The following is a 14,708-nucleotide window of genomic DNA, read 5'->3' on the forward strand; positions in this document are numbered from 1 at the left end:
TAGTATGGATTGTTTCTATCAAATTAAAGAGTTTCCCATGGAACTTTTAGTATTAAGTAAATGTTTGAAGTATCAAGCAGGCCAGTACATATTCACCGAGAATGTGGTTTCATTAATGACTTCAAAATCTAAAGAATGACAGTTGGAGTTTAATTATTGCTTCTTAAGCAAATGAAAAGTCACCGAGTAGATTTTAGCATCTGTCAGTGGCTTAGTTGCAAGTCTCCTAGCTTACAACGCTAAAATTCAAGTTTCAATACATCCGTGGTGGGTAAAATATAGCCCATGGCTTAAGTTTGGGCTTAACTACAAATAAATAAATGTTCTATTATTCTCATTTTATGCTATCAACCTGCTATATATATGTTTATTCTGAATTGTTTGTAGGGTAATTACTTTAAATATTTTATTTTTTCGAATATCTAGACATATTGGACCAAATGTTGACCTTTCAGCCGTGGGGTTTAAATATTTACGGTCAATTCCATTATTTGTTGGTAAAAGTGTAGCTCAAGAATTGACGATGGATGGTGATTACTAACTGTCTTTCCTCTAGTTTTTAATTGCTAAGTTAGACATGACTCGTGCAGGTAGACCTCGTGTAGCTTTCCACGAAATTCAAAACAAACAAATGTAATCTTTGATTCAGAATAATAATTTTGGAGTGTTTAACAAATTAGTGAATGAATTTTAACTCACTTTAATGAAAAAATAAGTGGAAAATAACATAAAAACATCTCTAAACCAAAAAAAAAAATGTAAATTAGTATAACCACCAAACATATTTCTGAAATATTTTATTTCACAATAAACTCACACCTTAATGCATTTTTCATCACCACAATTTAGATATTCATCATTTATTTACCGCAAAAATGAACGAGCTCAGCGTATTTCAGTTTTATCAAGACTTCTTGGACCTACGTATTTTTAGTACATCGTGAGTTAACCAGCAAAATAACTTTTGAATATTATACTGAAACACAGGTCTGAAATTCACTTTCTAAACTTAATCTGAGTCCATTATTTCACTCCTAAAATTTATTTTTTATGTGTAACTTGTTACGTATTATAATTTACATCAGACGAGTCTCCGATTTATCATGTTACGTATACTAGGTATTAAAATATCAAATAGCTGGAAATTTTGAATTTTGAACTTGTTAAATGTTAATGTGTATTAAATTTATGAAGTTTGCCAAAAATGCTGATACACAATTTTGTTTTTTAACACAAATATATTTTAATATACAAGAAACAACAACAATAGAACTTATAAAAACGTTTATTACAAATAGTTATTACAAATGATGATTTATATACAAGAGTTTTACAAACTTACAAACAATAGCGAGTCTTATATCTGGTCTGGAATTTATTCTTTTATGAACATTTACAGAGAGCAAATTTATTCTTTTTTGATACACCTGTACACTTCTTTTGAGGGATGGCTAACTTGAAGCACCCGTAAGTTTTCACCGGCAACAATATTTAATGTACTCATAGAAATGCTAACGTTCGAAGTTAATCCACTGAAATTAAACGGTTTGTAATATCAAAATGTATAAATGTTACTGATCAAATTCTGTAGTTTTCCTATTAATAGGCGTTAATCACAACTATAACTTCCGATGCCTATAGCACACTGGCTATAGCTGACTAATAATAACAGTACTGTCTTTTGATGCATTTGTTTATATGGTTTAAGGCGAGTTTCTAGAATGTTCAACAATATTCGAACACACTAACGTTTTCATGAAACAAATATTCTTGATTTTTACTCTCGAGAATCACCTACAAATTTAAAGAACATGGAGGGCTTGCGCATTACACATCCAGCAATACACGCCACACACATCAAACCAAAACAAACGTATGAAAATAAACGTATAAAAGTAAATCTGTTACATACTTCATCACACAAAATTTCAGAACTTAAACTCAGCATTCACTTCTGAATACGTTATTTTACACCAGTTCAAATAGTTTATATTTGATTGTTTGTTTGTTTATTAGAGTTGTGCGCAAAGCTACACGAGGGCTATCTGCGCTAGCCGTCCGTAATTTAGTAGGGTAAGATTAGAGGGAAGGCAGCTAGTCATCACCACCCACCGGCAACTCTTGGGCAATTCTTTTACCAACGAGTAGTGGGACTGACCGTAACATTATAACGTTCCCACGGCTAAAAGAGCGAGCATTTTTGGTTTGACGAGGATTCGAACCCTCGGCCTTTTGTTTACGAGTCGAGTATCTTAACCACCTGATCATGCCGGGCCCTTATATTTGATCAGAAGGTCGCAGGTTACAGTGACGGTAGGAATTACCGATTGTGAAACCAACAAACAAGACAAGATCAATTTAAAACAATGGCAGTTCACAGATTTATTAAATCACAATATGAATAATTTTACAGTAACAATATTTACACAATTATTAATATAACAATATTTATACAATTATGAAGCAATACTGACACAATCATAAAAATATTAAAAATTAACCGATCTGGTCAGAATTTAAAAAAATACAACATGCGTCAAATTTCACTGTCAAATACAATTCCTTCTTTTTTTTCTAACCGTCACACATAATTCTAAGTTTTTTAACAGCTCGAACATGATGACTTTCGGCAATCGATTAGGTATTTAAAGTAAGTACTAACTTCATACTACCCTTATCAACATTTATAAACTTTCATAGAACTCTGGAAACATCTTGACTGTAATTACTTCTGCACGTGAACGCCATCACATCTTCTCTTGAATGTTCGATTCTAGTAAGTTCGCTGACCTCCAATCTGCATTCCAGAAAGTTTCGACAGTTTACAGCTTAAATAACGAGCGTTCCAGAGTGTTCTATAAATTGTCTGTGATTGGGGAATATTCGATAGGAATCAATCATATTAATTACGCTAAGGATTCTGACCAAGTTTATTAGGTTTTAAATTCTGTCAGGTTCATATATTAAGTTGAATATTAAAAAAGTAAGATTTACATCTAATCATTACAGTATTACTATTTATTATTAACACTACTACGCAATAGTTGTCACTTAATTTGACACTAAAATTCACTTCCGATATCTATTTATTATAAATTACTTCTGTAGTTTGTTGCAGGCTGCTGTATCTGACCACTGACATAAAGTTCTCTCATTCTAACTCGTCACAAAATATCTTCAATTTCATGTCACGTAACTACAAACAGTTCCAAGCAGGGAAACTCCAAACAGTTCCTGATAATTGAATTCAAAGCCCAGTATTTTAATTGAAAAGTATCTGTCAGTTTAAATTGTAACAGCTTTAACCGTTCGACGAAATGTTTATTCTCAGTTTGTTCTGTCGAGCTAATATTAGCACCAATCTGTTCTGTTTATTAAGTAAAGCAAAATTATGAACACAACTAAGCAGTTGCCAGATTGCGTGGAGACTTTCTGTTCTGTCCTTCAACAAGTAACTACCTCGTCAGTCTGTTGCCAGTTTAAGAAATGACATCAAAAGTATTTAGTAGCATTCTATTACGTTCAAGTCACAAGATAGAAATTATTCTATTCTATACCAGCTGAGATAGTCGAAACCTTTTGCTCTCTCCATCATTAAATCCTAGAAATACCTGGAATTTTTGCATCTTTTATTAAGTTAGTTTGATTGTTTAGAATTAAGAAAAAAGCTAGATAATGGGTCATCTGTACTCTGTCCACAACGGGTATCGAAACCTGGAATCTAGCATTTTAAGTCCGCAAACATACTTCTGTGCCACTGGAGAGCTTATCCACAGAGGCTACCATGGAAATTAGGTTCACTATAGCGTTTAATTTGAAAATATCTTTATATATATGTGATCAAATTCCTTATATAGTCGGTTTACCTTAAGTCGAAGGATCAACGTCAGTTGTGATACATCCGAAAACCCTTTATTTTACAAAATTCATGAAAATGATTTGTTTGTTTCTTTTTTGCTTTCGCGCAAAGCTACAGTACGGCTATCTGCGCTAGCCGCACCTAATTTAGCAGTGTAAAACTAGAGGAAAGGCAGCTAGTCATCACCACCCACCGCCAACTCTTGGGCTACTCTTTTACCAACGAATAGTGGGATTGGCCGTGACATTATAACGTCCCCACGGCTGAAAGAGCGAGCATGTTTGGTGTGACGGGGATTCGAACCCGCGGCCCTCGATTTACGAATCGAGTGTTTTAACCACCCGATCATGCCGGGCTTGAAAATGATTTCAAAAAGTATGTTTCTAGAAATCGTCTACAAAAGTATCAAGCACAGCTGAAATGTTTAGAATTTCCATTTTATTTTATCTTTTTTCTCCCGAGAAATGGGCGATTTCAATAATGATTGCTTGATAAAAAATACAATAAAAGTGCAATGAAATAACTTTGCATTACCCATGTTATTGTATTAAACTGTAAGATATAGAGAGGACATGAAATTGTTAGCACTTGATAACTTCAGCTGAAAGCTGAAGAACATTGAAGAAAAAACATAACTTTTAAATGAATTATTTTGCCCTTTAACTTTATTTTGTACTAGTGGGAATACTGTTCCGTTGGAGGGTGAAATAAAAACACGTTTTTAGCAAAGGATAGGAAATTCTGCTGTTATTTTTTTTTTTTTTGCATTATAAATATTAAAAGTACAATAAAACTACATAAAGGTACCAATACTGAAAAGAAACACATGCAGTTTTCATGAATTTTAACAATAGTTCATTCTCATGCTGAGGGATATACATTAGAAATACAATATCCGAAATTAGATTCCAGCCTCATGACTTTCCTTATATGATTTTGTATCGCTGTGTGAAGTGTGGTGCTGATTGATCCAGAAATGTGGAAATGTATAAGGAACAAATATCAAATGATAGATATATGATTTATTTTTTCTCTTGACAAACACTTTGCTTTATATAACAGATTTCATTCCTTTCGAAGGACTTAAATCTACAGTTACCAAAAACAAGTTAAAACTGGATATTAGTTAACAGTAATGACGAAGTGCTAACTAACTTTTGCTAATGTTTAATATACAAAATTTTTAGCTAAACCATTATTACGTTATGTACGTTACGTAGTAATATTTCAATTAACCGGAAGTTTTAATTTGAGCCTAGTAGTTAATTAACCGTTAATTTGTATCAAATGTATGTTATTTGTCAACAAGATTGATACACACAAGTTCCTCTTTTGACACAAATATAATTTAATATGCAAACATGAAAATAATTCAATTTATAATAACGGCTATTACTAAACTAATTTTCAATGGTTCGACTACATGCATGCCAAACGGTGTCACAACTTAGTTCTTTAGGTCAGTTGTAGTTATCACGGTACTTGCTGTCTTAGTTTTTCAAAAACTTTAATTAATAGTAGGAGCCCAACATTCTCTTTCCTTTTGTATTTGACTTTATGTAAAGGTTGTTTTTTTTTTGTATTCAGGGAATGCTGATGTATTTTACACTCATGTAAATCTATACATGTTAACGTATATATTTCAAACACCATGAAGACAAAGAAGAAACAATCCTTTCAGAATACAAAGTATTAAATATGTGGAAATTCAGTCTACATTTCGATATAAACGAATATTTAAAAATCCAGACAACAGTAACAAAGGCAAAAAATGTGTTAGTCTTGAAATATAGACAAACTAAAATCGAGAATAAACTAAATGTGGTAAATACAAAATGTACTTTAGTAAGATAAGTATGTGTGGAATTCAAACTCACCCAGTTCTATGATCTTATATTCAAGATTGTAGTTATAAATGTTTGTTTGTTTTTGCGCAAAGCTATACGAGGGCTATCTACGCTAGTCATCACCACCCACCGCCAACTCTTGGGCTACTCTTTTACCAACGAATAGTGGGATTGACCGTCACATTATACACCCGCACGGCTGGGAGGGCGAGCATGTTTAGCGCGACTCGGGCGCGAACCCACGACCCTCAGATTACGAGTCGCACGCCTTACGCGCTTGGCACATAATAAGATAACAGCATATTCAACATGAAGTGACAGAACTACTCGCTTACTAAATTCCAAATGTAATTTATTTTATTTTCTTATACATAAAATGATATGTTTTTAAAAAACTAACTTTTCTAAGCTCTTTAATTTACCCTAAAAACTAAGGTCTTAGCTTTTGATTAATATCAAATATAAATTTTATTTAACATTTTTATTAATCTAATTTTATGAAATCGCTTTTCTCAGTCATCTTTCTTTGATCTACCATAGCAAGTAAGGATCTATTCACTCATTGTCTCTTTGCTTTATTAGCTCTTTTCGATGTTTTCATTGAAAGTATTAAAATTAGCGCATTAAATGGACTAATTGGTACCATTTGTCAGAATATTAACATCATTATAATAAATTATGATAGTGCATTATTGATATTACTAGCTCAATATTAAACTGTCAAGTTATTGCATGACAGAACGTTCAATTAATACTCTCTTTCTTAAACGATGTTAATTGGCACGACAACTTTTTTCCCATTTCATTACCTTTGACGTATATTAATGAAGATAATTACATAGTATAATTAACTCAGTGTAAGAATTATTTTTGATTTAAGATAATGATTGCTTTACGTTCCGATATGGTAATGCATTAGCAATTTGAAAAAAGCAATGGATAATTTTTAAGTCACATTAAACGGCTCAAGCTACAAAGCGCATCCAAATTTTTCAAAGTATGTGATTTCTCATCAGTTATTATTAATATTTAAAAGTATGCGTTGCATTAATATTCATTGGATAGTTAAAGTAAAAATTTCTCTAAAGTTTTCAGTTCTATAAAGGAATGCAGTAATATTTAGAACTACCACCTAAAAATGACAAGAAACAGTTGTTACGTATTATAATTTATCCAGGAAGACTGTCTGGTTTATTATATTACGTACGTTTCGTCTTACGATTTCAAATAGCCGGAAATTTTAATTGTAATTTAGAAGTTAACTGAATGATATTTGACAACAAGATTGATACACACAATTTTCTTTCTTAACACAAATATATTTTAATATACAAATAGCAATAGAATTAATAATAATGGTTATTACAAATTATGATTTGTATATAACAGTTTTGCATACTTACAAACAATATTCGGTTTTCTATGCGGTCTGGAACTGAATATTTTATCGACGATCCAGGTCTACAACGAGCGAATCAATTCTGAGTTAATATTGTTAAAATTCGCTTAAGCTAGCTAACTGTCTATTCTTGGCTGACCTCACACCACTTACAAGCTAACTTTTTACCGATAAAGATATTTAATGTCCTAATAGGAATACTAACGTCCAAAGTTATTTCACTGAAGTTAAGCGGTTTGTAATGTTCGAAATCTATAAACGTTCCTGGTCAAATGTCGGAAGATTAATAAGCATTTATCACAATTATAGTTTCCGAGATTTACAGCAAACGAACAATATTAAACTGTCTCATGGCGCATCAATTTATAATATTCAGGCGAAGTTCTCGGAAGTTCAGTTTCCCCTACAATATTCGAAGATACGCTAAAGCTTTTGAAAACACATATTGTTAATTCTTACTCTCGAGAATCTTATACAAATTTAGAAAACAGGTAAGACTTGCACAATAAACATTTAACAGCATAAATACATTTCTAAATATATATATTAAACTGAAGCAAACACAGATATTAAAATAAATGTATAACAGTAAAACTTAAAACTAATTACTGTGTGTTTAGAATAATTCACCTTAAAGGAAAAATAATGAAAATTATGTGTTAAAAATAATCTGTAAACAGAAAATGATGTTTCAAAAAATTAATAACTTACAAAAGTGCAATATTATTTTAGTATAATTTAGATTTTCTACAAAATATATTAAGTAGGATAAGATTTTAAGGAATATCAGAACTCATCTAAGTCTTCTTGTATTATTGATTTGTTCGTGTTCACAACCTGGAAAAGACACTACTAAAAATAGACAAAAAATAACGGATAATTTGGAGAGCTAGTTTCCACTGGCTAACTGTTAATGTGTTTCAAAATCAAATAAAGCGATGATAAACAAAAACATTCAGATTTTAAACATGGGTTATTTACTTTACAAAAGTTTTATAGAATCTCCTCATTTGTTTCTTAATTAACTCTACTTATTCTAATTATTTTCATATAACGAAGGTCAGATACTGTATAATACAAGACTTTAAATGAACTGAAAATAAATGCGAATTTTTGTTTGTTTTATTCCTATTCTTTAAATCAAAATTAAATAACTAACCAGTTTAAGTATTTTTTTTTGTTTTTAATTTCGCACAAAGCTACTCAAGGGCTATCTGTGCTAGCCGTCCCTAATTTAGCAGTGTAAGACTAGAGGGAAGGCAGCTAGTCATCACCACCAACCACCCGCTCTTGGGCTACTCTTTTACCAACGAATAGTGGGATTGACCGTCACATTATAACGCCCCCACGGCTGAAAGGGCCAGCATGTTTAGCGCGACGGGGATGCGAACCCGCGACCCTCGGATTACGAGTTGCACGCCTTAACACGCTTGGCCATGCCGGGCCGAAGTTTAAGTATTATTATTACAATCTTAGCTACAGAGACAAACCGTATTCCTCAATTACAATGGTGTATATATAACTGCCACCTCTAATGATAGGCTTCCTTGATATGTTATTTAATAGTACATGATAATCGACTTAAATATTAGATTTGAATGTGATGACCGTTAATGCTGTTATTCAGTCGCCTATGCAGAAAAAATAATGTTTAGAATTCTATAACTCACTACACCTTTCTCCTAGATATGTGTTAAAAACTTCCTTCGAAATGATAAAAAAGAAAATACTTGAATGTATTTTGTGAAGAGGTTGGCTGTTAACTATGACAAGGACTACTGCTGTCTTGACACTTTTACAACAGTTGCCGTAGGTATAAGAAACAAGTAAGTAAGCAGTTGCCAAATTCAGCTGAAAAAAGTATTAGAGTTACGAAGGACCATTAACTGATATGATTTATTAAATATTTTTAATTGAAATTCACCGGGTTCATAATAATAGTTTTTTACTTTCTATTTTCTTATAGTTTATAACACAATTAGTTACTGTGCAAAAGTGCTAGGACAAAGTCAGAAATTAAATTTTAAGATATTTTCAAAGAACAATGAATGGTAAATCACAGTTAAATCATCAAAAGATCAAAGTAAGGTTGTTGAGTCTTATTGATACCATAGATCTGGCCACTTTTCTGTCAGTTAGTACATGGTCGTTCATCTCATGCTTGACATCAGAGACAGTCTTTATTTTGTTCTTAGGCTGCATAACCGAAGAAACTTAATAACTGTATGACTGAATTTAGGTGTTCTGCCTCTTTCGTTCCTATTATTAAATGTACCTGGTGGGGGAGCATATCAAGTGTGCGTCAGTCTGTCGGGGTTCATCAATTCATTTTGTGCAAATTATCTGCTCTGCTAACAATTCTATATAATTTATGGGCTGTTGCATGACAAATAAAATATATTAATATATAATGCTTAAACACTATTTTCATCGAAGTTTATTTGTGGAGTGCTGTTAAATTAATTTATTCTAGGATATACCGCTTCCGTATGAGAACTTCTTTCTATATATTTAAGACATTGCAAGGAGTGCAATGACAGCTATTTCAGACCCTCAATTCGATCAGTATGTTCATTCAAGCATATCTTTCTGACACACTTAGTATAAGTATAGGGGAATTATAAAGAACGATAAGTACTCTTACCCTGACTCATTCAGTTGTCAATAGGGATCAATGAAGTAGTATTATGGTGTTGCAATTTATATTTTGTAATGGCATTGAAGAATTAGCCACATGAAATGGAAAGAATGATAACACTTTCCACAGTAATGTGCATTAGCTGTAATAGCAGAGTAATATTTTTCCTATACGTGAAACAAAGACACTAGAAGTAAATATTTCAATAACTTTTCACACTACAGCTTGAGAAAAGGTTTGATTTCTACGATAAGCTCTAACAATCCCCTAGGAATTAACGAGGATTTATCTTTACTTTAATTAACTCTTTTCACTTTCCACACCTCTGCATTTTCTCTTATGCTCCATCTAAATTAACTCGTAATGATGTTTATTTTACTTAACAATTTTTATTTTATTAAAGCATTCTTTTCTTATTCACTAGCCAAAAACAGAATCATGTGTCCGCAACTCAATATATAATACATGCAGACATGGTCAAGATGTTCAGTTGTTGTTCGATCAAATATTATAATGGGGAAGAAGCGTGATCTAAGCGACTTTAATCGTGGAATAATTGTTGACGCCTGACATGGTGGTCCAGAGTCTCAGAAACTGCTAACCTCCAGGAATGTTCACGCTCTACAATCTATAAAATTTACAGAGAGTGGTGCAAAAAAACGAAAACATCCAATGAGCGGTAGTTTTGTGAGTAAAAACATCTTGTTAATGAGAAGGTCAGAGGAGAATGACCAGACTCTTTGAAGCTGAAAGAAAGGCCATAAATACTGAAATAACCACTCTTTACAACAGTGGTATGCATAAGGGCATCTCTGAACGCATGACGCGTTGTACCTTGAAGCGAATGGTCTACGGCGGCAGAAGACCTCACGGAGTTTCACTCCTGTCAGCTAAGAACAAAGAGATGAGGCTGTAGTAGGTACGGGATCACCAAAACTGGAAGATTACAGATTGAAAAATTGTCTCCTGGTCTGACGACTCTCGATTGCTACTGCGAGAAGCAGATGGTCAGAAATTAGGTAAACAGCATGAATCCATGGCTCTATCTTGCCTTTTGGTGGTGTAACGGCGTGGGAAATGTTTTCTTGGCACACATTAAGCCCTTTAATGCCAAGTTAGCACTACTTGAATGCCGCTGCGTATGTGAACATTGACTGACCATGTGCAGTCCTTTATGGCTACAGCTTACCCGTTTTCCAATGGATACATTCAGCAGGATAATTTTCCATGTGACAAAGCACGAATCATCTCAATATACTCCAATGGCCTCCACAGTTTCCAGATCTTAATCCAATAGAGTACCTTTGGGATGAAGTGGGACAGGAAGCTCGTAGCATGAATATGTGGCAGACAAATCTGCAGAAACTGCCTAAGGCTATCGAGTCAGCATGGACCAACATCTCTAAAAAATGTTTCCAGCACTTTGTTGAATTCATGCCGCGAAGAATTCAGACTGTTCTGGAGGCAAAAGGGGGTCTTACCCAGTACTAGATAGGTGTGCCTCATAAAGTCACCACTAAGTGTAGACCGCTCAAGATTGTTTATCATATATTATTAAGGTCTACGTGTATTATTTCTTATGCCATTCTTTATTGCATTTTAACTTAATAGTATTTTCCCAAAGCTTCCAGCCACTGGTACTTTGTTATTATTTTTTTTTTTAACAACATATCTCTCCTAAAGCATTTTTGTTTTCCTAACTGGAAACCAGAAAAAGAGCCGTTATTTCAAACGCTATTTTCGTGTTTGTTAATAAATTTATTTTTAATTTGTTAAGTGTTTCACCTTGCTTCTTTTATAGTCAATTTCTAATTTCCTTGTCTACGCAAGTATTTATAACCAGAAGACATTTAGAACATGCATGTTTAGTTATAGTGGCAAAATGTATAAAGTTGTATTTACAGGCTGTAAGTAAAGTTAGAATGTGCAAGAAAAGATTGTTTCTATGTGTTTGATTGAACTTATGCAAAAGTTTGACGCTAAGAAAATTTCAAACAAGTTTCTTTCATGCAATATTTCAGGGTTTTTAATATTGTTATTCACGAAAAACTGAAAGGCAGACGAACTGTGAAAGGCCTGTTTCAAATATTTATAGTTTCACAATATCCAATAACAAAGTATTAAAAAAATTGTGAAACTAACATTAGATTATATAATTTTCAAAACATAAGAACTCTTTATTTCTTTTCGGAATACAATATCAGTAAAGCTCTACAGTAAAGCTCCAAGTGTTATTTCTGAGATGTCACATTGATTGTTACTTAAAGTCTCCTCCTTTCTTTATGAGTCAGTTGTAACATTTTCTTATTCTCCCTGCATACAATTTATAATAAAAAAACGCTTTTATTCTTGTGCTTCATATAATTTTCTGTGGTAAGAATGGATCAGTAGCGAGTTGGTACAAACTAGTTTAATTTATTGTTAACTACAAAACGTTGCGAAACGTGGTCATTGTCTTTCTGAGAAAGCAGTTTGATGAAACCCTACAAGTAAATGACATGCCATGAGATATTGATTAAACGCTTAATAACACTGCAGATGTTTTCACAATACTGACAGTATGTCGATTGTCATTCATTCATCTTTCAAAAATGATAAACATTGTCTCGCAAATATTCTACTTCGTATCAGCCATTTGAAATCTGACTTATTTCAATGATATTTCAAAAATTGATTGTTTAAATATCAGGTTGAATCAACAGAATCAATGAAGAATGATCTGACAATAATCAGAAAATACTTGTACTTTCACTTGTCAAGAGGTTTTATTAATGAATCAAAGTACAAGAAGAAGAAAAAATATACATACATTGAACGAAAAACAGCTATAAGATTGTAAGTTTTTAAGATATTATGTAGAAAGACAAAAATAAAATAATACACTCGTAGAAAGATTACATTTTATAAATGTTTTAAATAATTAATTTCGCGATAACTTATTGTTTGTTATGCACTTGTAAAATTGTTAATACTATATATTATATATATACATGGTATTTTAACAGCAGTTTAGTTACAAATCAGAATTTTTAGAATTTATTTATTTATTTTCCAGGTAAAACTGTTCCTTTTGTGGAGCTGACGGTGGCTCATGGTTCCATCCTGACCATCCTGGCCATCAGCTTTGAACGTTACTACGCCATCTGTAAACCGCTAAAAGCAGGGTACAAATGCACTAAAATGAGAGCTCTAATTATAATTGGGATTGTATGGGTGGTGTCTATTCTTATCACCAGCCCTATCCTGGCTATTGCCGAGTATGCGTTTGTTGAATATGTAGACGGTTCAACCGTTCCTGTATGTCTAACGTTAGTACAAACGTTTTGGCAGCGGCTGTACTTTATATCCATCACTTCTGTATTCTTTGGTATTCCTTTCTTTATTCTGGTCACTGTATATTCTTTCATTGCCAAACACCTCATAGTGGATAGTGGAGTTGTATCATCAACAATGGAACAGTCGCAGGCAAAAGCACGTCGCCAGGTCGTTATGATGCTGGTGGCTGTTGTCTTAAGTTTTTTTTTGTGTCTTCTTCCATTTAGAGTGTTTACGGTGTGGATAATTGTGGCTGATTCAATGGAAGTTCAAAAGCTAGGGGTGGAAATCTACTACAATCTGCTTTACTTCTGCCGGATCATGCTGTATACCAACTCGGCTATCAACCCTATCCTCTACAATCTCATATCCTCCAAGTTTCGTGATGCTTTTCTCAGGTCACTAGGATGTAGAAAGAGTCGGCGACTTCTACGCCAGGCGACTTTTACTCCTACTTCCCTAACGCTCCAGAGCAGTCTGAAAAGCCGCTCCAGTCACTCCAGTGGAACCTATAACACAGTAATTCCGCCTCGAAATTTCGTAGTCAAAGGTATAAATAATATCTTATAATAACAGGCAAAAATCCCACGACTGTCATACCGCAATCGAAGTGACAGTTTTTATCAAGAACCTGAGTAAATTAGAATAAAACCTGGGTTTGTAATTATATAAACTTAGTACAGCAGCTTGTTAAAGCAAGCATTTGGTCTCTTTGCTATATTACTCACAAATTGAGGTTTTTTTTAACAAAATGTGTTAATATTATGTTTTAACTGTTCTATATTAATCGTCAAAAATCTTTCAGATTAACAAACATAGACTTTTGATGCTAGTGATTTATATTGTTGGTCCAAAATCTGTATCGTATTCTTCTCATAATGCTCTTAATGTCTAGAAATATGACTACAATACTGTCATTCTACAGGGTTTTTAATAAGAAGTTCCGACGACATTTCATGACCACAAACATTCCAAACAATGGAAAAAAATGAAATTTCCAAATGTGTAAATTATTTAGGAAAGAAATTGAAATAAACATAACTTATCTAAAATGATCTCGGTTGGTAAGTCTTGGATCTCTTTTGACATAAAAAAAAAACTGTCCAGTAATTCTAGTAGGTCATTCACAAGCATAAGTAATACGTTTTATATTAATTAGAAGTACTCAAGAATGGTGAAGTTGTTTTGTCAATATTATATCTATGAATATTTCTAATGGCAGGAAACATTTCGTTATAGTTCAGTGTCAGTAAAATTATGACATTATCGATTACAGACATACGAATGGAGACGCTCAATTTAAAGCTAAAATGTCACATTCAAGAACTAAAAGCGTTTTTACCTTTCAAATAATTCGAGGTATCATAAGTAATTATTAGTTTAACACATAGCTAAATCGTTTGTATATTAAACAACAAACGCCCAACATAAAACAAGCGCTCACCAGTTAGGAGCAGTGGCGGATTTAAGTTTGTGTGGGCTCAGGGGCGAATAAATTTTGTTAGCCGTACATCCAACGTATTTATATATATTAAAATTATAAATGGAATTCCATTAAAACTATGGGTCCTCTCTAGTCCCTACCCAAATACGCCTCTGGTTAGAAAGTTCACGGTTAAGGAATGCATTCTGATCGCTCTGTTTCATGAT

General features: G+C 33.0%; 1 protein-coding gene across 1 annotated transcript in view; it reads left to right on the top strand.

Moving 5' to 3' along the window:
- Positions 1-13,979, top strand: part of LOC143228335 (growth hormone secretagogue receptor type 1-like) — a 33,716-nt gene extending 19,737 nt beyond the window's left edge. The window contains exon 4 of the mRNA XM_076459605.1: positions 12,799-13,979. Coding sequence (XP_076315720.1) covers positions 12,799-13,628 — 830 coding nt within the window. The 3' untranslated portion in view covers positions 13,629-13,979. The remainder of the gene's footprint in view (positions 1-12,798) is intronic.
- Positions 13,980-14,708: the final 729 nt, after the last annotated feature.

This window comes from Tachypleus tridentatus, chromosome 10 (genome assembly GCF_004210375.1).
Source record: "Tachypleus tridentatus isolate NWPU-2018 chromosome 10, ASM421037v1, whole genome shotgun sequence".
In the NCBI taxonomy this organism is placed as follows: domain Eukaryota; kingdom Metazoa; phylum Arthropoda; class Merostomata; order Xiphosura; family Limulidae; genus Tachypleus; species Tachypleus tridentatus.